The sequence below is a fragment of the Hypomesus nipponensis genome, chromosome 11 (assembly GCF_054491055.1).
Source record: "Hypomesus nipponensis isolate SF chromosome 11, ASM5449105v1, whole genome shotgun sequence".
Taxonomy (NCBI): Eukaryota; Metazoa; Chordata; class Actinopteri; order Osmeriformes; family Osmeridae; genus Hypomesus; species Hypomesus nipponensis.
In genome coordinates this window covers 10,998,806-11,020,421 of record NC_140371.1, presented here as the reverse complement: position 1 = coordinate 11,020,421, position 21,616 = coordinate 10,998,806, and the positions used below count along the sequence as shown (strand labels likewise).

The following is a 21,616-nucleotide window of genomic DNA, read 5'->3' as shown; positions in this document are numbered from 1 at the left end:
CATAACTTGAGTAACGTAAACACATTTCTCTTTTAAAACAATCTTCAGCTTCCGAGGCATTGAAGAGTCAAGCAACATGAATAGTTTATGTATAATTCGGAATGCCAAAGCCATCCATGATCAATTACTAAGCCATAATTAAATAAATCTACGTCATTATCAGAAATCAATAATTTAAAAGGATTCTTCCATTCCAATTTGGGTGGTAAGTAAGACGCCCTGGGCCAGGTCCAGCTGAAGACACCAGTCCTTTGTCATGCGATCTGTGACAAAGCTTACAAGCTGAGCTGTATCATCGCGACAGGTCAAGGGCTTCAGGGGGGGGGGGGGGGGTGAGTTGTGTGTGCGAGCGTGACGTGTGGCATCGTCTTGTGTGTATTTAGGGATTTTGGGGGGAGTGAATCTTACCAGACGACACCGAAACATAAATACACACGGTAAACATAAGCAATAGGGTAAACAGTGCAATGCATATTTACCCGGCTCTCCTTTCTCATGGTACTGATAGGTGCCAATATCTGTATCTGTGGAAGGAAGGAGAGAGAGAGAGAGAGAGAGAGATAGACCGGGAAGGGGGAAGAGAGGGACAGAGAGAGAAAGAGAAATGAAGACCAGTTGGTGAGAGAAAGCGGACAGATCAGCAATTTGGCACCGCAGGATAAACAACCCCTATCAGTCAGTGTTCTGTCCCGTCTGCCTGCACCCCTGTTCCAGATAAGAACGACGGAGGGAGGGAGGGAGAGACGAGGGAGGGAGGAGGGGTATTAATAAAAAATAAAAAAACAGAAGCATGCTGTAACCCCCTTCACCTCAGGGACTGAGCCCAGCCCCAACCCCCCACCCCCCTCCACACACTCGCGCACGTACGCGGACACCCCCCCCCCCCCCCCCCCCTTGCTTCCCCAAACTGCTGAGATGGGCTTTTTACAGGGTGTTTTTTAGCCGGCTGGAGAACAGCGGAGCATTCTAACAGCACATGGTTTCTTTATCACTCTCCGCTGCTGCTCCTGGGGCCGGGGCAGGCTAATGCAATAGGGATAGCTGGAGTAGGAGGCGAGGGGGTGACAACACACACACACACACACACACACAGACTGAAGGGGCTTCAAATGAGCTCGGTAGCATTTGAACCTTTCTCCATGCATCACTTCTGTTATCTGAAGGACAAACTGTCTTTAAACAGACGCCATTCACAGCGTGGGGAGGGGGGGGGGGGGGGGGGTGTCACACGTCACCGGACCAGGCGCCTTATCCCTCCACCATTTGCCCAGATTGCAAAAACACACCCGAGTGCCAAAAACAAACAAATAAGGATGACATTTGTTGACGTTTTTTGTACTCGCGCACATGAAAAACACACGCACGTGCACACACAGTTTGGGCCTCAGCGAGACACTATCTCCTTCTGGAAGCTCAGCAGACTGTGAAAGAAGAGGGCGGACAAAGGGCAAAACAAGAAAAATGGAAGAACAAAAAAAAAAATTGAAGAGATGAGCAGATAGTTGTCGCCCCTCCACCACCTCGCAAGGAGAGGCCCCGCCCACAGGGCCAGGGAGGCCGAGGGATTGGCTGGCGTTCGCCCTGGGGGATCTGAAGATCCGGAGTATGAGAAGTGCCGTGAGAAAGTGTATTGACACATATTTACTGTCAATATGTCTCTCTCAGGTCATTTAGACTGTAATGGGGCTCACTGAAATGTGTGGAGTAGGTGGTGAAGCCTGGAAGCTAACAGGAGAGAGGCGCTCAAGAAGTCAAAGCACACCGCAAAACACATACTGAGCATGCTGCAACAGTATAGGAGGATGCGCCGGGGACTTTGAACGTGGGGTTGAGGATTTGGCTGCGGTGCCGTGTCAGGGAGGAAGACTGAGGCCTCACTGCTGACGTCTCCCTTCTGCCTGCCGTCTGATGCGACTTTGCAGCTCTCCAGTGCAGATGGTGAGGGACGAGGGGAGAGATGGAGGAGAGAGGGAGAGAGGGAGGTAAGGATACAAACGAGAGAGAACAGGAAGAAGGCGGAAGAAAAGGGAATGTGTGACAAATGAGAGCGCAAGGAAGCGAGAAAGAGAGCGAGATGGAGAGAGAGAGAGAGAGAGACATACTGTAGGCCCAAACTGTGTGACTGAGTAAGACAGCAAAAAGACAGAGAGAGAGACGAAAGATAGGGAAGGTGTTACAAAGACAAGTGTTCTGAGTGAGGGTCGAGAGAGGAGAGAAAGTAATGAGGGCGCAGGTTGTGAAGATGGGCAGTACCTTTGACTTGCAGGGAGCTCTTGGCGGACCACAAGTGCAGCTCAGCCAAGCAGAAGGCCATCTGAGCAGGTTGAGTAACTCGAGTCTGTAAGCAGAGGTCGGGCGTGAGACAAGTGGAAACAAAGAGAGAGAGAGAGCAGACAAAACAACAGAGATAAACATCTGGTGGCGATGTTTGTATTGTGGCAGACTGACATACCTGTACAAGGAGGCCCTGGGGTCACAGACACACACATCCACCCATGCATACATACACCCATGTACACAGCAAAGTACACATCACAGCCATCCACTGATTGACACACACTCTGAAAGTGACAACCGAGACAAAGCACTAGGCATTCCTCACGCATCACTGTCTGAAAATGAGAGCTCTCTCCCTCTCTCTCTCCCCCTCTCTCTCTCCCTCTCTCTCTCTCTCTCCCTCTCCCTCCCTCTCCCTCCCTCCCTCCCTCTCCCTCCTTCTCTCTCCCTCTCCCTCCCTCCCTCTCTCTCTCCCTCTCTCTTTCTCTCTCTCTCGAATTTCCTGGACTCCATCTCTTCCTCAAGGTCCAGTAACACACTGCTAAGCACTGATCCCTCCATCACCCTCACCCCCGCTCTCCTTCTCTCTGTCCAGTAACTGCTGAGGGTGGACACTCCTTTCCCTCCGCCTCTCCCTCTCTTTACTCCATCCCTCCCTCCCTCCACCACCCCCCCCCCCATCTCTCCCCTCTCTCAGTTAATGCTGAGAGATGACTCTCTTATCTCTGTTCTTTGCTCCTGCTGGCTCACAGGGAAATCGCATTCTGCCCCCCCCCCCCCCCCCCCCCCCTTCCCGGAAAAAAATATACAGCTCCCTACAAAATACAAGCGATAAATCCAGATGCCATGGAAACGCCAGGGCCAGCACAGCTGTAACGCTGGCCGAGTAACGAGTTTACTGACATAAGAGGATTCTTTCAGCTTGCTAACCAGCTTTTTTCATATATATATATACAGGAAAGTCAGGCCTTGGGTGGGGGGGAAAAAACAACTCTGTAAGGGTTGTAAAGTGAAGATGTTTCATTTTGTTATCTGGAGCTAGGAGGGGACTCGGCCCCGGCTTTGATTAAGCGTTACTGGGAGTCTAACAGGACTACTGGAGAGAGATAGTTGGGAAGTGCCTATTCATCTAGAAGATATATTTGTGATATGTACGAACAAACATGAAGGCATTTCCTTAATGGGAGGAGAGGGAGTCAGGGGGCTTTGGTGAGGGGGAACCGGAGAGGGGATGACACAGAGGGGCAGGCCTTCTCTCCCGACACATTCTGAACACCCGGGTGTTTACCTAGACACTTCATCCCTCTGATACACCACTCCTACTCCCTCAACATTCACCTCTCAAAACACGCAAACGCACAACTCAAATATTCCTACCAGAAATACTCATCGTCGGGCGTTCACGTATTGATCTTATGGAATCGCACACTAACGCTCACGCTCTCACACAAACACAGGCTGTCCAAACAGAGATAGGTATAGAAGGCTGGGGGGCAGTGAGGGTATTGTATCCTACGTACACACAGGTAAATAGGCTGCTTTAGCATCAAAGGCCAGGAAGAAAACAGACAACTCCTCTTTCAAAAGGAAGGCAAAGGCAACTGCGACCCTGTCTGCCCTGTTCCCTCCTCCCCTTTCTCTGTTCTCCTGTCCTGTCCCCTATGGGCACCGGGGGGGGGGGGGGGGGGGGGGGGGGGGGGGGGGAGTGACAGACACAGACAAAGGTGGACAGAGAGAGAGAGGGAGAGAGAGAGAGACAGACAGACACAATGAGAGAGAGAGGGAGAGAGACAGAGACAGAGAGACAGAGACAGAGACAGAGATTCAGAAGGGAGTTTGCCTGGGTGCTGTCCCATGCTCACTTAACTCAATGTGCAACATGAGTGGCTCTGCTGATGATAGAGATCAAAGACGGGCTTGTTCACATGGTCCGTCTCACTCCAACACACGTACATTCAAACGTGATCGTGCAACTGAATACAGAATAAATGTCACCGAATACCGACATTCACCTACTTGAAGTTTCTACGTTGGTACTGGTCTTCAAAGGGCAGGATACACTGGGTACTGCTGCCTGGTCTGAGCCTTGTTTTACGGAACTTTCCTGGCTTCCACTGAAACAACAGGGGGAGAGAGGTATCGTCGAAAAACACGTTGCACCCTTTTTGCCTATGCTTGACAATGTTATGTTGCAACTAAGAAGGGTTGCAGCCTCAAGGTAGCACTCACACACACACACACACTCACCTCTCCCTGGGGGTAAGGAGCTCTCCTGTCAGCCAACAGAGTGGTCCCGTCACTATGGGAGGTGTGGTAAATTACAGGGCTGGAGACCTGCCACAGCTGACACACAAGGTCCCATTACAAAACCATTTTAATTACCCACTGGCCTCTTCCCTTTTCCCCCCCTCCCTCCCTCCGTCTGTCTGTCTTTTTCTCCTTCTCTCGCTCCCTCCTGTACAAAATCTCTTTCACCCATGTTCTTGCTCTGTTATGTTCTAGTCCATTTGTTTCATGTAGAGAAGTGACATTTAAGTACACCATCAACTTACTGTCCCTACACAAACACATACACGACATACTTGAGGTAAAATACACAGGTACACACCCGCTCGCTCACACACACACACACACACACACACACACACACACACACACCAAGGACTACAGAAGCACCAGCTCCTATCTCTGTCTTTGAGGGGACAGTCATGTACCGACAAGAGTTGTATCAGGATCTAAGCTAAATACGGAATAACAAATCGTAAACGGAAGCTTTGGGATGGAGGGAGGAAGAAAAAAAAAATACAGATACCGTAGACACAAACCCTGCTTCTGCAAAGTATCATGAGAAAAATGGAGTTGCCCCCAAAGTGTTGACGATAAGATAGAAACTGGATAACGTGGTGTGTGTGTGTGTGTGTGTGTAGTACCTGGCTGTAGAATGCATTATCTAAAAAAGCTGAATAAAGCTGATAACAGCAGTACAGGGCAGCTAACTCTTATGAGAACAGAGTGATCCTAACTCTCCACAGACGATCCATAATGCCTACAATTCCACTTGAACAGGCATGGAAGACCGCAAAAGAGACTCAAATGTGATGAATCATATACACTAAACCTTCCCTAATGCAGTGTGTGTATATATATATATACATACATACATACATACACAAACTAGATACCAAAATAGTACCAGTGACAAAGTATGATACTGACTCTGCTCCATCTTTTCCAACATGAGTTTGAAGGCTCTACGGTTGCTAATTGAACATGCTTACAGTTCCCCTATCATCTCACCCTCTCACCCTCCTTCCCTCCTCCCCCCATCCCCCCCTCCCCTGTAACTCATGTCATGACAGGGAAGGACCTCTGGTAGTGCAGAACTCAACCTGTCAAGGAAAAGAAAGGCTGAGAGAGGAGGAAGAGACGGAGGGGGTGAAGTCAAGTTGAAGCTCAGATGAGGACAATGCTCTGCATTGGGGAAGTGGTGTAAGGCCTTGCGGCAGTACACACACACACACACAAACACACACGCACACACTGTATGTCTCCTCGGTTGTCCTATTAAAGGGTGGGGGTGGACAGAGTGGCGCCAGGAATCGTGCTGACACACACACACACACACACACAAAACATGCCTGTGACACAGACTCCCATGGGAGGCCATTCAACCGTCTGAGGTACAATAATAGAGATGACAGACAAGCAGAATAAAATGAGTACCACTGAGGTGAGTGTATGCATGTGTGTGTGTGTGTGTCGGTTACAGGACACGTCAATCAGGAAGAAAATGAAGCCAGAGAAAATGAGCGATGCCGCTGTGAAGAGAATCTGGTCGTCAAGTGACGTGTGTGTGTGTGTGTGTGTGAGCGAGAGAAACAGATGAGTGTGAGAGAGAAAAGAGAGAGAGAGAAAAGAGAGGATAGAGAGAAAAGAGAAAGAAAAGAGAGAGAGAGAGCGAGAGCGAGGGGAATGTATTGGGTTCCTGAGGAGGAATCTGCTGTGATTGTATGAAGGTGCAAGTAGAGGTGAGAAGTTGAAGAGTTCAGGAGTTCAGACAAGGGGATGACAAGACAGGCCCTAGGAGAGAGAAAGACAGAGAGAGGCCCATGTGCCTGTGCTGCCAAAACTACTTGCAAGACGAAATCAAGGGTTACTCCGGGATTCACACCACTGACAGGAACTCTCTGGCCCAAAACAAACCTCTACATTGGCTGCAAGTTGATTTTATTTTCTATATCTAATGGGTCGATGTTCAAATCGTCTCCGTGAGTGAATGAGTGAGCAACAGTGATTGAGTGAGTAAAAACTCCAAAGCACATGAGCAAACTTCATTAGAGGGGGTAATGGAGGGAATAAGGAGGTGGAGAAGAGGGGAAACTCAATTCCAGCTGAGGTATTTACCCTGAGTGTCAGAGCAGAAACACAAACAGCGGAGTAATGACTGAGACATGAGAGAGAGAGAGAGAGAGAGAGAAGTGTGCGAGCGAGAGATGTGCTTGAAAAGCAAATAAAGCGCTGGAAGAAGAGAGCGAGAGAAGAAGAGAGGTAGAGAAGAAGAGAGGTAGAGAAGAAGAGAGGGAGAGAAGAAGAGAGGTAGAGAAGAAGAGAGGTAGAGAAGAAGAGAGGGAGAGAAGAAGAGAGGGAGAGAAGAAGAGAGGGAGAGAAGAAGAGGGAGAGAGAAAAAGAGAGGTAGAGAAGAGAGAAACAAAACAGAGCAAGGAAGAACGAGCGCGAGTGAGAGAAAACCAGAAAGAGCGAGAGACAGCGAGTTTTCCATGACCAACTTATCGTAGTCTGCTTATCGAGGTCGCGGAGGCAGAATCAATGACAACATCGGGGCTTCGAGGACCCAGACGCCACCCTGGCCTTCTCAGCCCTGGTCCTCTGTCACTGCTAAGGTGACACGTGTCATCCTGACCGTGGCTTTTGTTTACGTTGTTGGATTTTCTTCGCTAAGCTGCCCCCCTGTTGTTTACCCCTCACTCCAGCGTGCACATAGGTGCACACACACTCACACTTTGTTAAAGGTTTTCTCCAGCTTTGACAGGTAGGTGTGTGTGTGTGCGTGTGTGTCCGATGCCTAGAGAGAATGAGAACCTCACAGACCAAAGCAAAAGGTCAGGATCAGTGTTTCCCCAGACTGCCCCCTGCGACCTTATTACTCTGCACCTGCCACCTTCTGTCACCGGGGTGACGTCCCGTCCGCCCGGATGCGGTCGCTGACACGGCGGCCGGTGACGTGGTGGGGTCACCGCTCGCTGGGGCTGTGTCCCCCTGCTACGTTTGGGGAGGGGGACAGGGGGTGAGAGTCACTGGGCCTGGGGACACGCTGTGACCTCGGGCGTGTCGGTCAGCTCAAAGCCTTGACGGCCTTTTTAAGCTGACTGACGGGTCTTGGGGGTTAAGTGTTTGGTGGATAGGGCTGTGTGAGCAAGGGAAAGCGACTTTTAAAGTACCTGAGTGACCAACAAAGTCAAGCATCCCCCTGCAGCCAATGCTATAGAAAGTTATTGTGCTATATACAGTTGTGACTTACGTATGGCTACTGTGTCATCTACAGTACTGGTGTAAGGCAGAGCTGACTTAATAAGGAGCAACTCAGTTATTTCACTATTTGTCATCTTTGTACAATCATGTTATCTGGAACACAAACCCGAAGCAAAAGGCCCTCTCACATACTATTGAACCATTCAGCCTGGTTCAGTAAGAGAACATGCCAAAACATGAAGGGCCAACAGCTAGGCTAGCGACAGGCCAACCGACAACATTTTACAGTGAGTGAGGCCAGATTGTGCTTCCTAACAAGTTGAAAAACAACGTCTGTGGATAGAGTGACCCCCAGCCAACCTCTGAAACATGCATGTGCACACACCTGGCCCTTCTCCATCTGACAGACAGCCTAAGTGACCAGCCGTGCGTGAAAACACCACACTTTCTCGGTGGGCACAATCGTTCCAGCACTCCCAACAGCAGGCCCCTGCTCTCTGTGACACACACACACGCACACACTGTCTGGCCACAATGCAGTGCCCCTCTTTGTCCCCGGGAATTTTCTTGATTGACTATTACATGCTTGCATGCCTCGAACACGTGTACATACCCATTCCTTTTGTGCACACGCACAAACTCTCCTACAGACATAGGAAGACGCACACTTACAACCCACGCACACCAAGACAAGCAAAAAACCCTCGCTGACTTCTGACTGCTCGAGTAGGACTGGGACAATAGCAGGGCCGTGCAAGTATTGCTGGGTCAAGTCTGGTCTTGTTAGGCCCTGTATCACCTTTCCTCTGAGTCTGCCTGTAAGAGCCCCAAAGGGACCTAGAGGGGCCCCGCTGTTCTGTGGTGGAACATTCTGCTTGACATAAGAACACATTTTGGCATTTTTGGCATGTTTTCCATCTGCGTTCCTTGAGAAAGACCCCGTATTTTGGAACTGGCTGTTCCAGCCAGTGGTACAAGACCTCCGCTCCAGCAAAGTCACTGTCACACTTCCCCTGCCGTGATGCCAGACAATCTTAACGCCACAGGATCAGGCTTTTGTGTGAGAACACGCACCCACGCACACTATCCCCTCTCACCTAGAGAGGGCCGGTGGGTGCTGGTTCGCTGGCTGGGCCTGGGGTGTGCACGCCTTCCTGTGGATGTGTGGGTGACCAACCATCCTGGCGAAACTACAGGCCCCCCTTGGCTCGTCCCCTCCCCTCTCCACATACACAGGCTTATTTCGCTGTCTGGGCGCGCCTATCCTGTCGGCACGGCAACAGGCGCTATCCTGGCTAACATCTGCGCCGCGACCCGGGGGGGCACTCAGAATGGGCCTTAATCCCCATGCAGTGTTGTGGGGAAAAACATTCCCCTCCTCCTCCTCCTCCTCCCCCCAGCCCCCCCCCCCCACCTCCGCCCCTTCGCAAGGCCGCGCAAACAAACAGCGAGTTCCGCCACCGCTCACAACCTGCGAGCAACAGGCCCCAAAATGTCCGCCCTCAGCAGCTGTGGCCAACGGCACAGGGAAGCATTATGACTGTGCAGGAGGGTGTGACTGCCAAAGCAGCGCCCGGCAAGTTACTGCAAAGCAGACAGCAGTCCAGTTGGACGGATTTGAGTTTGGGGGGTTAATGAAAGGTGGAAGTGTTGAAAGGGGGGGGGGGGATGCGCTTGATTGTTGTAAACTCACAACAACAACGATGCTGATTTGACAAAGAAAAAAGAAAAGCTGCAGAAATGCGTTTGGCCGGGGCGGCGGAGGCTGTCGGTATCAGCTGCCGTGTTGTCAGTAGGTTCCAGGTTCTCCTCCACTGCGTTTTGGAGAAGGGGAAAAAAAAGTGCTAGTGTCAAAAGCTTGTTTTTTGGCTACGGCTTGTGGCACTTTGGCGCCCTCTTGTGAGTGAGAGAAAAGAAGAAGCAAAAAAGATTCTGAATGACAAAGCATGAGCCTACATCAGACAATCTGTCAACGTCGGATCAATTGAATCCATTCTGTAACAAACTGAACTGGCACCATTTGTTAAATGACGCTTTGGATAAAAGGTCTTCTGAGTCGGAGCACATAAAGACATAACCCCGTCCACCACCCAATTAGCATGTGAACACATGCATTTGTCTTCATATTGGTTAAAGTCGATTCTGTCAAAGCTATTTCATGGGCCATTTCCCTGTGCAAACACTGAAGGGGTAATGAGAACGACAGAGTGTGAGCTGAAGCTTGCTCTCAGGAAGGTGTGTGTGTGTGTGTGTGTGTGTACACGTGCGCAGGCACACGCGCGCACATCTCGGCAGGAAACAAAGTGTGCATGATTAGAATTGATTGCATTCGGTTCCGTTTCCATGCCAAGACTAGGCTGTGTGTCTTTGGAGAAGACATGTTCTCTGACATGTTCTCCTCGGAGGGCTGCTCGTGTTCTCCTCCAGCGCTGCAGAGGCCGTGCAAGCTGACACTTGGGCCCCTGTCATCAGACCCAGCTCGGGTTTCCGAAAAAGAAAAGTCCATCAAAGCCAACAGGAGAAGCTCCAACACCCTTGGGCCCCGTCTTGAACATGCTTTCCAATCACAACAGCTCAAATGGAACTCGGAGCTATTTCTGGAACAAAGTCCTCGGCTGTGCGTGGGCTCAACTGAGCTATGCAGGGGGGTCATCTAGAGGACGTACTTGGACAAAGGAAAGAGAGCGGGGCACATTACGCACATGACAATAGTCTTCCACCACACGCGGCCGTTTCCTCAGTGATCGAAATCATCAATCATCCTCCGGTAACTTCTTTCCATTACAACCGAAAAGGTCAAGGCCTTCTGAAGTATTGAATGTTTCAGGGACCCTGGCAAGATTCAGCTACGTTTCCCCAAGCCTCCACACGCAGGTTACACCAGCGACACAGGAGGCAAGTCGTTCCAACATGGGTCTTTGCCGTCACCTAGTGTACACATTTCATTACTGCAGGCAACTTCCACTCCCAAGCCTACATGAGAACCAAACTTCATCCCAAACAACTGGACTGCTGTCAAGACTGATACGCCCGATGAAACCGCAAGAGGGTCTAATCCTGAAGGAAACCTGAATCTCCACCTCATCTCATAAGCTCAGGGTACACTGCTGAGACACAGATGCACAGCGATAGTGCTGCTGCTGCTGCTGATGATGATAGCTGAGGATTTGGGGGCAATGATGTAATCAGCAGTGAGGTAAGGTGGAACGTTGGAGCATGTTTTTCTATGGGGCTAGATTGTTCATTACTGTGGATGTTTTTACTGCGGGACAGATAAGAGTGTGGTGGCTGTGTAGCAGAGTTCTTGCCATGCTGTCATACACACGTGTGCAAGAGGGAGAGGATAGAGGTGACGAAAGGGTGGAGCTGAGAGGAGACAAGAGGATAGGAAGAAGGAGCTAAGGAGGGGGCAGTTGATGGAAATGGGATAGAGCGATGGTGAGCAGGCCCGGTGAAGGGGGGGGGGGGTGCAAGAGGTGACAGTTGGTGAAGAGTCTTTGGGGGAGGTATTGGAGAGGCCACACATGGTGAGACAGGAGTGTTATGTGGAGCAAGACATGTCTTGGTGCTCACTCTCTTATCAAGATGAACATTGAGTGTGTGTGTATGTGTCTCTGGGTTTTGGCTGAGCCAAAACCTCCATGATGCTGCCTGTTTTCACAGTACGCACACAGAGGATCAGGCCCGGCACCAGATAAGATTGTGAATGCTGCCGTTGTTCTGGTTCCGCTGGGAACCTTTTACCAGGAAAGTGGGCCTATTCCTAATCCCCATGTCAGCCAAGGAGTTAGCCAGGGTGTCGGTCAGCACCATGAGCAAACATAAATGAACAAAGTTTGTGAGACAAGATCTTTGAAATAAGCTCTCACATAACTCAGTCATTGTCTCAAATCTGAATACTGCATATCACCCCATGCTAGTCCATCTAGGAACAAGGTCATGGCCTTAATATCTTGTGACACTGAGAGGAGGAACACAGCGCCTCACTTCCACACTTAAGAGTTGACTACAAGTGACCAACCAACCAAAGACCACAAAACAAAATCCCTTTCAAACATTGCAATGGAGTCAGTCATTGAATGGAGTCAGTCAAGTCATTCACAGTCTCAAGCATTCTAATCTGACACTACAAGGCTTCCTTACTAGGCCATGTAAAAAACTAAGAAACAATGGCCCTAGATTCATGGGTTTTAAAACAAATATTGACATTCACAAAGTGCCTTCATGAAATCCCCAAAAGTCTAGGCATTAGCCTTAGACAGAGCAGCTCAGTCCTCGCCTGGTGCCAACACAGCCGTGAGCACCTGTTCCTCTCGCGTTTGCATCTTTCAAAAGGCACAAGCCCCGCGCCACAATGAGCGGCACACCACGAAACAGGCGGCCGTAGCAGAGCTGGCGTGAGGTGCCAGCTGCTCCAAACACCCATGTGAATCGGCCTATCACACAGACGCTGTCTGAGGAGGAGACCTTCTGTGTCGGACGCTGTCATTGACAGATGCGGACGTGGTCACGCCAATCCCATTTTGGGCCTGTGCCCACACTGGCAAGCTTTTGATTGCCTCTCGTCTTATTTACGAGCAGAGACAGGAAAGGCACGGATTGTGAAGATGAGCTCAATATCAGCTGCTGATGACATTTAATCAAATATTTAGATACGCGTATGTTTCATGTAGAGACCAATACAACAACACGGCAAATAAATACTCTGTATTAGTAAAGAAACAAAGTTGAATTTACTCAGACCTGCATTAAATGGACAAATCAAATGTATATTGTGTATTAGAAAAAGAAAGAACAGAGTAAACCTCAACAAACTATTTCCAAGAGCAACGATAAGAAGCACAAGTCAGGAGAAAGTCAATTTAGCTCAGTCCAGCTCTGACTATACCAACTCCCCTCCACAGGTGTTTTTGTTTGTGATATGTTTTTAATACACATTATCTCCTAAATGCATAAGTGACCAGAAAGAAGGCCTCCAAATCTTGTCTTTGGCAAGAGTCTGCACTGTCTCCCAGTTCTCCATAATTAGGCCTATGTGGCAGAGGTGCTATAGAACTCTTGTACTTACTATAAGTCTAGTTCTCTCTCAAGTTGAATTGGGAATTCAAACACACAGTTTACGGTGATCTTTTCATTAAGACTACAGATATTGGCACATTATAGTGGGTCCATAAACTAAAAAAAACAGACCTGCTCTACCCAGTACACAGAGCGCTACCCTCCTGTAAGTTTTTGCCCCAACCCTCACTAGTGCACCTGACTCTAATAATTACCCCAGCTGGTTAATAAGCTAAATCATGTATGTTGGAGTGAAAACCTCCAGTACAGTCGATTTTCAGGAACATGGTTGGACAGCCTAAAGGGTTTAATTTGAAATCCAAAAGATCAGTTGATAAAGCTACACCTATAACGGATGCTTTCTAAGCATATTCTAACAGAACCCACAAATACTTTTGGATTGGGTAATGTGACTGGCCAGCTTGGCTAAAGTGAGAAGACATGGTTAATATGATGTAACACAAAACTCCTGGGCCTTTGTTCAACGAATGTAATGAGCCTGTAATTAGGTCATATATTATTAATAGCATGTATCGACTAACACTTGAATCAAAAAGGGGGTCTATCGAAAAAAAAACAGGTATAGGCTACTCCTATGGAAGTAACGTAGTTAGGAGAGCCTTTGTAGTCACCGAGTTCCATGGTACATGAAACCTTTTCGGAATTGATAGGCAACTATGCAGTCCCCTCTGGTACCAACATACTCTGAAATACTTCATAATCAACATTTGATAATGATCAGTCTCTCCCGTTCACAGGGTTTCGAGACACTGCTTAATGGTTAAGAAACATTATACTATCCTTCAACAAAAAGTTCAATACCAAAGCAAAAGGAAACTAATCACTCACTAAACAATTGAACAATTGATAATTGAAAACAACGCACGCACGCACGAGCACACTGTCAATCAGTCCCAAACAATAAACACTGGGCAGTTATGCCAAGGAAATCGCCAAATTTGACAGAACTCTTACATTATTAGACATTAATATGTTTTTACCTTTATTCTTTGATTCTTATTTTCTCTGACGCCTGGAGGAGAAGAACATCATTTTAGAGAGGGATCTGTCAATTGCCACAAGCAGTCCACCGCCCTAGCTAAGCTAACTAGCCAACTGGATAACTATGAAGATGTCTAGTAACAAGTTGCTCGCATGATTACCTGCGTATTGTAATATTGCTAGGAAGAATACGTTGTTGGGGTTTACATGGCTTTGCTAGCTGCGTACATGAAATGATTGAAAATGTGCTTAGTAGCCTGCATGCAGTGTTTTCTTTGCAGAAAACTATTGCTTGTGTCTAGGCAACCAACGCCAATGTTTCTCTGCCTTAGCCTGTGACAGTGCTGAGCTAAAAGCTGTTCTATTTCTATTACTAGCTAGCTAACGTGATTTGTGAGAATGTTTTCTTATTTTTTCAGCGGGAATTAGTTGAGATCAATGGTTTTGTAACTAGAGCTACATCCAACAACTACGAAACTGCTATACAATGTTTGTTGTGTTCCATCGAGAAATGAGTTTCTCTGGCAAGCAAAATGCGTCTGAAATTCATGATCTCGCGAGGAACGTGATCACTAATCAGTGAGTTTGAAAAGTATGTCCTCGTTTAACACATACTTAGTGATATACGTTTACGCTAACACTGAGACAGCATCTCATTATTGCATATTAACCCACTCGATAGTTTAAGATAGTTGGGTACGTTAAGTTTAATATCAATTGATTTATCCCGATTTCATACGGAGAAAATGATTGCCGAAAATCCATGTTCTCTGCTGCGCATGCGAAAATACCACGTGGTGATTCCGGATTCAAGAAATAGAGGTGACCTACTTGTTGCACGAGAAGTGGGAGAGCACTGACCAGTCCGAACCACCGCTAAACAATGGTAAGTAACCAGAGTTACTAATGCTGTATTCATTTTAAGTTGTTCAGGAAACGCATGGCACAAGTACCGTGGCACATGCTTTATTGCTTGGTTGTTAATAAAACGATAAAGCCAACCTAGCTTATAAACAATCTACTTAGCTAATTTTAGCCAGGTCACTTCTGCAAAGTCAAATCAGTTGCTAAATTTTAACAAACAGCATTTGAATAGAATACCTTTGAAAACTAACGTTGGGCATCTCCTTCTCGGGGGCTTAATCATTCATTTAGGTTCAAGCTTATACATTTTCTTAGACAACAAAGCTAATTTAGTCATTTTCATTCAATTGTAAATGAATACAAAGTGATGCTTCAATTGAAAGTACGATTACTAATTGTGTTCCGTTGGATTTGACAATGTACACTAACGTTGTGAAAACCATCACTTTCTTTATTTTTTTAGAATTGAATGTCTATTGGTTCTGTCAGAAGGTAACTTTGTAGTGGGACACATGAAAGGGTTGAATGAATGGTAAAGATGGTGTCTCTTTAAAAATATCCCTGCTCGTTGCGTCATGGAGATGTCAAGCTCTGATGTCCCAAAAAGAGTTCTCTATTTTTATATTCACCGTGCCCAACCCCGTGAGTTTCTAAATCCTGGTGACTTATGAACTGCACAATCATAATTGGAAGTACATTTGTACTACTAAATGTTTTGAATGTATGGACAATTTAAAAAGTGTGCTCCTATGCAAGAGTTGTGCACAAGCTCTACGACTAACTTCCCTTCCCTAAAGGGAAAATGAAGGATGCAGAAAGACATTACAACAAATATCTTCAAAGCCCTTTTTTGTTTTGTAGTCTGAGCCCATTCGAGTTTTGGTGACCGGCGCTGCTGGGCAGATTGCCTATTCCCTGCTCTTTGGCATCGCCAAAGGAGATGTCTTCGGAGCAAATCAGGTAAGATGGGGCTTTGGCTTCAGTTACGTAACTTTCTGACTGATCTCATTATGGTTTGTAAAGAGAGTAACAGATTGACCCACAGTTGGAAAGACTGTCCCTAAAAACAGGACATCTTTGTCATTCAGTGATAGGCGTTACTTGTTAAGTTTAACACACTAATTCATTCACAATTTAGGTAAAGCTTCATGTCTTTACTTCAGTCTCAAGTTTTGTACTGGTTGTAACAGTCATTACATTTAAATGGTCCAGACTCAGCACTATTCCTGATGCTACATGCTACATATTCCATCCTCTGTTGTGGACCCAGTTGGTGCAGTTTTATTGTACCAGCCTTCATGTGATGAAGCAGTGGTGACATGCTCTGACTCTCTCCCATCGCAGCCCATCATCCTGGTCCTGCTGGACATCACGCCCATGCTGCCCGTCCTGGACGGCGTTGTCATGGAGCTGCAGGACTGTGCCCTCCCACTTCTGAAAGGTAACCATGACACTGACGTCACATTCAGGCCAGAGTCATGTCACCTGCACATGTGCCCCACTTCATGGACTTTTATTTTAATGATTCAACCCAGTCTTGCAACGGGGGAATATAGTTGTGGTAGATGTTATGTTTGCCTTTCTATACATTTCTTTGGTGTTCCTAAACAATAATGGTCTTTAGGGCTATGGGACAAATGTACTGGGCTAAATGTATGGGAGTTTGTCTGTTCAGGGTTCATAGATTATACCATCACACTGTGAACATGCCCTATTCAACACCTAACTGTATCACACCTTTTATCTATGGTGTTCAGCCATAGATAAAGCAGTAGTCTAGTAGTACTTTACCAGTAGTAAAGCATAGTCTAAGCAGGTTGCAGCAATTTTTCAATTTAGTTTTTTTATTAAATGAACCAGATTTTTTCTGTCCATCTCTTAGTGTCCCCGCTTTAGTCATGAGGCGCCATTATCCGGCACCTCCATTGTGACCTGGTATTTTTCCTCTGAAATGGTGCTGTCCTTTGCTTTGTTTGTGTGGGGCGCTGTGAGAGGCCCCTGTATTAACAGCCAGTGCTGCAAAGACAATGTTTATACACGGAGGTGGCCCAACAGTGTAGCAAGCATTCCAATTGGTTTCCACGTGGTCTGTAGATGAAAGGCCATTCTGGTTTGAACATTTTCAAAACATACATATGTGTGTATATACGTGCATGTTCCTTGCTATAATATAAACGGTTGTGCAATATGTTTGGCAGAGGTCATCCCCACTGACAAGGAGGAGGTGGCCTTCAAGGACTTAGATGCTGCCATCCTGGTCGGCTCAATGCCCAGAAGGGATGGCATGGAGAGGAAGGACCTGCTCAAGGCCAACGTGGCCATCTTCAAGAGCCAGGGCACAGCCCTGGAGAATTATGCGAAGAAGACCGTCAAGGTAGGTTGGACAACTGTCCCCGTTTGTCATTTACATTTAATTTAGTCATCTAGCAGACGCTCTTATCCAGAGCGACTTACAGAAAGTGCAGGGCCATTCTCCCCGAGGCAAGTAGGGTGAAGTGCCTTGCCCAAGGACACAACATTTGCACAGCTGGGAATTGAACCAGCAACCTTTGGATTACTAGCCCAATTCCCTAACCGCTCAGCCACCTGACTCCCATACTTAAGTGAAGTGTCAGTTCAGGTAACATAAGGAAGGGGTGTGTGCATCCCAAAAAGTTGTAAAGAGGATGTATATGAGAAGCCTTTATAGGTCTTGAAAGCAAAACATTGTTAAGGAGGGCATCGACGGGGTCTTGGCACAGCTAGCACTAAACAGAATTTTGTTTAATGCAACTACTTGTTAATATCAGCACAACTGGCAATGAATGCCCAAGGCTCACATTGTGCTGTTATATGCTGGCTTTGTGACATCTAAAGAGTCCAAAGAGTAGAATGACATTAGAGTGCCAGGGAGCTGCTGGCAGTTCAGAGCCACTGACCTTGGAGCATGTGTTTTACGCATGTGTTTTACGCTGTCAGCCTGACGGGCAGGAGTGTGTGGCCCTGCGCTTACTGACCAACATCACAGTCCTTGCACTCTTTCTCACACTCAAGTTGACCATTGGCCTTGTAGAGGGCTGAATGTAAACTGAAAATCTCCTGTTTGTTTCACAGTTTATATTTGTAATTTCCTTAAGGCGGTTTAGATAAATTGGATAAATTAACCCCTGTCTCTTTGAGCAACCCTCTCGTGAGGCTTTAAATTTGGCTAATAAAAATTAGTCCTCTATATTGTGCTTTACAATATGTGGCCTCCTACGTATGTGTGTTTGGAATTTCATTCAAATAAACAAATAATATGTAGCGCTCTCTCCTCAGGTCCTAGTTGTGGGCAACCCAGCCAACACCAACTGCCTGATCGCAGCCAAATCTGCCCCCTCAATCCCCAAGGAGAACTTCTCCTGCCTGACCCGCCTGGATCACAACAGGGCTCGCTCTCAGGTGTGTGTGTGTGTGCGCATCTGCTTGCACAAAAGTATTTCTCTGTCAAACGTAACATTGGACCACATTTATCAAATATTGCAGTGTATGACATTTCTCTTTACTGACTGGAATAATAAATTGTGTGGAGACTTTGTTCCAGAGATTAGATCATCTCATGCATTGTTCACATGGGGTATTTACAAATACATTCAGCTTTAGATAAACTACTACATCTACTAAATTAAATTATTAGATTTGCCTGTTTTACAACAGCTGCTGGTTAACTCAAATAATATTACCTCCAGGCAGAATACTGTCAATCACAAATGTGCCTGTACCCAATGTATTGAGAGGAATTTTTGTATTTTTCTTTCACTTTAAGTTTCTTAAGTGACTACTTGTCTCTTCACTCCTATATCAGTGTGAGAAGCAGTGCCTCAGGGGCCTGGTTCGTAGTTGTTATATTGGTAAAGGATCATTCATATTTGATCATGGATGCAAAACCCAATCAAACAACCTTACCTCTACCTTACTCTGTTTTACCAAACCTCTTCACTTTACTACCTGCTAAACAAGTACTTCTTTATCGAAGTGTAACTGAACACTAAAACCCCTTTGAGGAAAATGTTTAAAACTCATAAATTCTGCTGTGGGTTCTGGCGAGTCTTTGCAGAAGTGATATTGGTTTTATTTGTGTGGTGTGTATATACACGCCTTTTATATTTAGCTACTCTGAATCATCACTATGACATTGTCTTAAGTACTCTCTTCCGAGATGTGCTGGTAACACCCCTTGGCTAACTTTTTAAGACTGTGGGAGTTGGCTAAGTATCAGTTTAGTGGTCAGTTAATTTGTGAGGTGCTTTTTATAGATAGTATATGCTTCTTCACATAAAAATGTGTTGACTCTTAGATGACTAAATTACATTTATTTGGAATGGTTAGTTTTACACGTGCGATTCAAAGTTGCAATAGCTATTCCGGACTGCATAATTTCCCACAGAAATGTCCCATGACACAGCATTGGCTATATATTTATATATATATATATATTATCGGGATCGATTTAACTGCCAAACAGGGTATATATCTGTATGTTCCACTTCTTGCAGGAGGCTTTAGCAACTGGAGGTAGCATTAGGATTTGCTAAACATTTGTGCCAGAATTAATTCAATTTAACTTCTTCCCATTTCATTATTTATTCTTACGAGTCAAGTCGAGTCATGACATTATCAAGCAAAAACTGTAATGCACAAAACACCCCAAAGAAATTTAAACGCATGATTTGGAACAATATTATATTTTCAAAGAGTAATCTGATACCTTCTTTTGCTTCCCCTTCCATTCTGTAGGTGGCGATGCGCTGCGGGGTGCCAGCCACCCACGTGAAGAATGTGATTATCTGGGGCAACCACTCATCTACCCAGTACCCTGATGTGCACCATTGCAAGGTCAACATGGCTGGCAGTGACCTAGCCTGCTTTGAAGCAGTCAAGGATGACACCTGGCTCAAAGGAGAATTTATCGCTGTGAGTTGGCTGCCCCTGCTCTAAGTGAATGCTACCTGGGAGTTAGAGACGGCACTGTCTACTAACATCACCTACCTTGCCTTCGTGTGACATGGTGTGGAAGGAAGTTCTGTCTGTCTCCACTGGAACAGGGTGACCATCTGTTTAGTTTATGGGATTATAAGTATTAGACAATCAGCTGATTGTGGAGAGTTTAACAAACACCTTGACATTAAAGGACCAACTCGGACACAGCGGTACTAGCAAAGTCCCTCCAAGGCAGGAAGGACTGAATTATATTAGAAGTATAGTTTTACACTTTTCTAATGTATGGCACTGATATGGAAAATGTATTTCACAGTCGCGTCAGCAATCCCAAAGTATGGTTGTCACTTACCAACTCTCATTTGCCCCCTCTGACATCCTTCCTCCCTCACTTTCAGACGGTGCAGCAGAGGGGCGCAGCAGTCATCAAGGCCAGGAAGCTGTCCAGTGCCATGTCTGCAGCAAAGGCTATCTGTGACCATATGAGGGATATCTGGTCAGGCACTCCCGAGGTCAGCACAGGGCTGGGGTCCTCTTGGGGTTTCTCCTGAGGAAGTTTTACTACTCCAGTCAGGAGTTTATAATATCTTGCCATCCCTAAGGCTGTTCGTGGGCAAATGCTTAATTGACCTGACGTTGGGGAATCCAGTTGGAAACTTTGTACTGTGTTTTAGATTTTGGGTGATCAAAGGGCTTTTTGTGCTCAAGGGCTTGCAGGGTCTGTCACTGGTTCAATTAGCCTTTTGCTTGGAGTTCAGACAAATGGGTTGTCTGTTCAAGGAGTATTGTCTCCGGTTTGTGCCCTTTCAAGTTCACTCTAATGCTTTTCTTTCTGGCTCACAGGGCGAGTTCATTTCTATGGGTGTGTATTCAAAAGGCAACACCTACGGAGTCCCTGATGACCTCATCTACTCCTTCCCTGTTCAGATCAAGGTGAGATTTGGAAGATGGGGACAGTTACCACCATCATGATCAGTATAGGGTCCAGTGGCAATCTGGTGACAATTATCACTGCACTGCACATATGGTAGCGGCCTTATGGGGATTTTTTTTATTTTTTAAATCTTTGTAATGACATTCCCACACATTTGACACGTTATACAATCTGACAGTCCATTCTTTCATTAAATGTTTCTCATTGAATTTTTGTTTTTACAGGGTCAGTCTTGGAAGTTTGTGGAAGGGCTGGCCATCAACGACTTCTCCCGAGGCAAGATGGATGAAACAGCCAAGGAGTTGGTGGAGGAGAGAGACACTGCCATCTCCTTCTTGGGAGTTTGACTGTAGCGCCAAAGACAACCCCAACGCCACTTAGACACTCCCAGACTTCTCCCTGCATCTCTGAGTGTGTGGTGTGTGTGTGTGTGCACTAGTGTCAACTCTCCACTGAAATGAGCCACACAAATCTTGATAGGTCCCTATTGAAAAAGAGGATTGTTACATGTAGTTGATGTTGCACTCAGTCTACAATCACTGTAATGGTTATTTGTTGAGTCAAACAATAAAACCAGTAAAAGATATACAACTTATTTTGTTTGTAGATTAAATGTAAAGTTTTTTTTAAATTGGAACATATTTTGTGAAAAAAATTAAGTTGAATGATACTGGCCACTAAGTTATCGTTTTCTTAAATGTTTTTCATCCCTATACCACTCCAGTGATTGCATGGGAGCTATTAGTTGTGATGGTGCAATTCTGCCACTTGAGGGCGATGCAGTCTTGTTAATAAAAGAACAAATGCTGAATTTCTGTTCATTTTAATGTACTTATGCCTGAATTCAAAGATGAAATAAAAAATATATCCTCAACTGATTAGTTAGCAATGTGTTAAATAAATGCGACAAAGACTTGCGCAGTAAAAAAAACTAATGTTTCAACACAAATGGTTGGTTTAATTAATCCTGAAAAATTAGTCTATTAATCTTGTAAATGTTTCCTGCAAGCTTCCGAGCATTTTGTGTGGCTCAGC

The 21,616-nt window shown here is 46.3% G+C and overlaps 2 protein-coding genes across 13 annotated transcripts in view; one reads left to right on the top strand and one right to left on the bottom strand.

Moving 5' to 3' along the window:
• Positions 1–20,124, bottom strand: part of wdpcp (WD repeat containing planar cell polarity effector) — a 65,007-nt gene extending 44,883 nt beyond the window's left edge. For 7 of the 12 annotated variants that reach the window (XR_014768779.1, XR_014768780.1, XR_014768781.1 and 4 more), the window contains exons 1-7: positions 13,989–14,404; positions 13,827–13,858; positions 4,525–4,620; positions 4,294–4,391; positions 3,798–3,936; positions 2,254–2,338; positions 480–524 (exon numbers count right to left, since the gene is read on the bottom strand). Coding sequence is in view for 9 of the 12 variants with exons in the window: in XM_084708856.1 (XP_084564982.1) it covers positions 480–524; positions 2,254–2,338; positions 3,798–3,824 (157 nt within the window). In the remaining 3 variants the exon portion in view is untranslated. Of the gene's footprint in view, positions 1–479; positions 525–2,253; positions 2,339–3,797; positions 3,937–4,289; positions 4,392–4,524; positions 4,621–13,826; positions 13,859–13,988; positions 14,405–19,417; positions 19,520–19,698; positions 19,764–19,999 lie in introns of those variants that run through there. The other 5 variants (XM_084708859.1, XM_084708857.1, XM_084708861.1 and 2 more) reach the window with 5 other exon arrangements.
• On the top strand, positions 14,624–21,459 carry mdh1ab (malate dehydrogenase 1Ab, NAD (soluble)). The gene is made up of 9 exons (XM_084708873.1): positions 14,624–14,713; positions 15,553–15,651; positions 16,036–16,132; positions 16,890–17,065; positions 17,989–18,111; positions 19,447–19,623; positions 20,046–20,159; positions 20,491–20,580; positions 20,806–21,459. The coding sequence occupies exons 1-9, from the start codon at positions 14,711–14,713 to the stop codon at positions 20,926–20,928; spliced, it is 1,002 nt and encodes a 333-aa protein (XP_084564999.1). The 5' UTR covers positions 14,624–14,710; the 3' UTR covers positions 20,929–21,459.
• Positions 21,460–21,616: the final 157 nt, after the last annotated feature.

Coding starts and splice junctions, on each gene's coding strand:
- mdh1ab (XM_084708873.1), top strand. Junction 16,133..16,889: donor TGCCCTCCCACTTCTGAAAG/GTAACCATGACA, acceptor TATGTTTGGCAG/AGGTCATCCCCACTGACAAG. Junction 20,581..20,805: donor CCTTCCCTGTTCAGATCAAG/GTGAGATTTGGA, acceptor TTGTTTTTACAG/GGTCAGTCTTGGAAGTTTGT.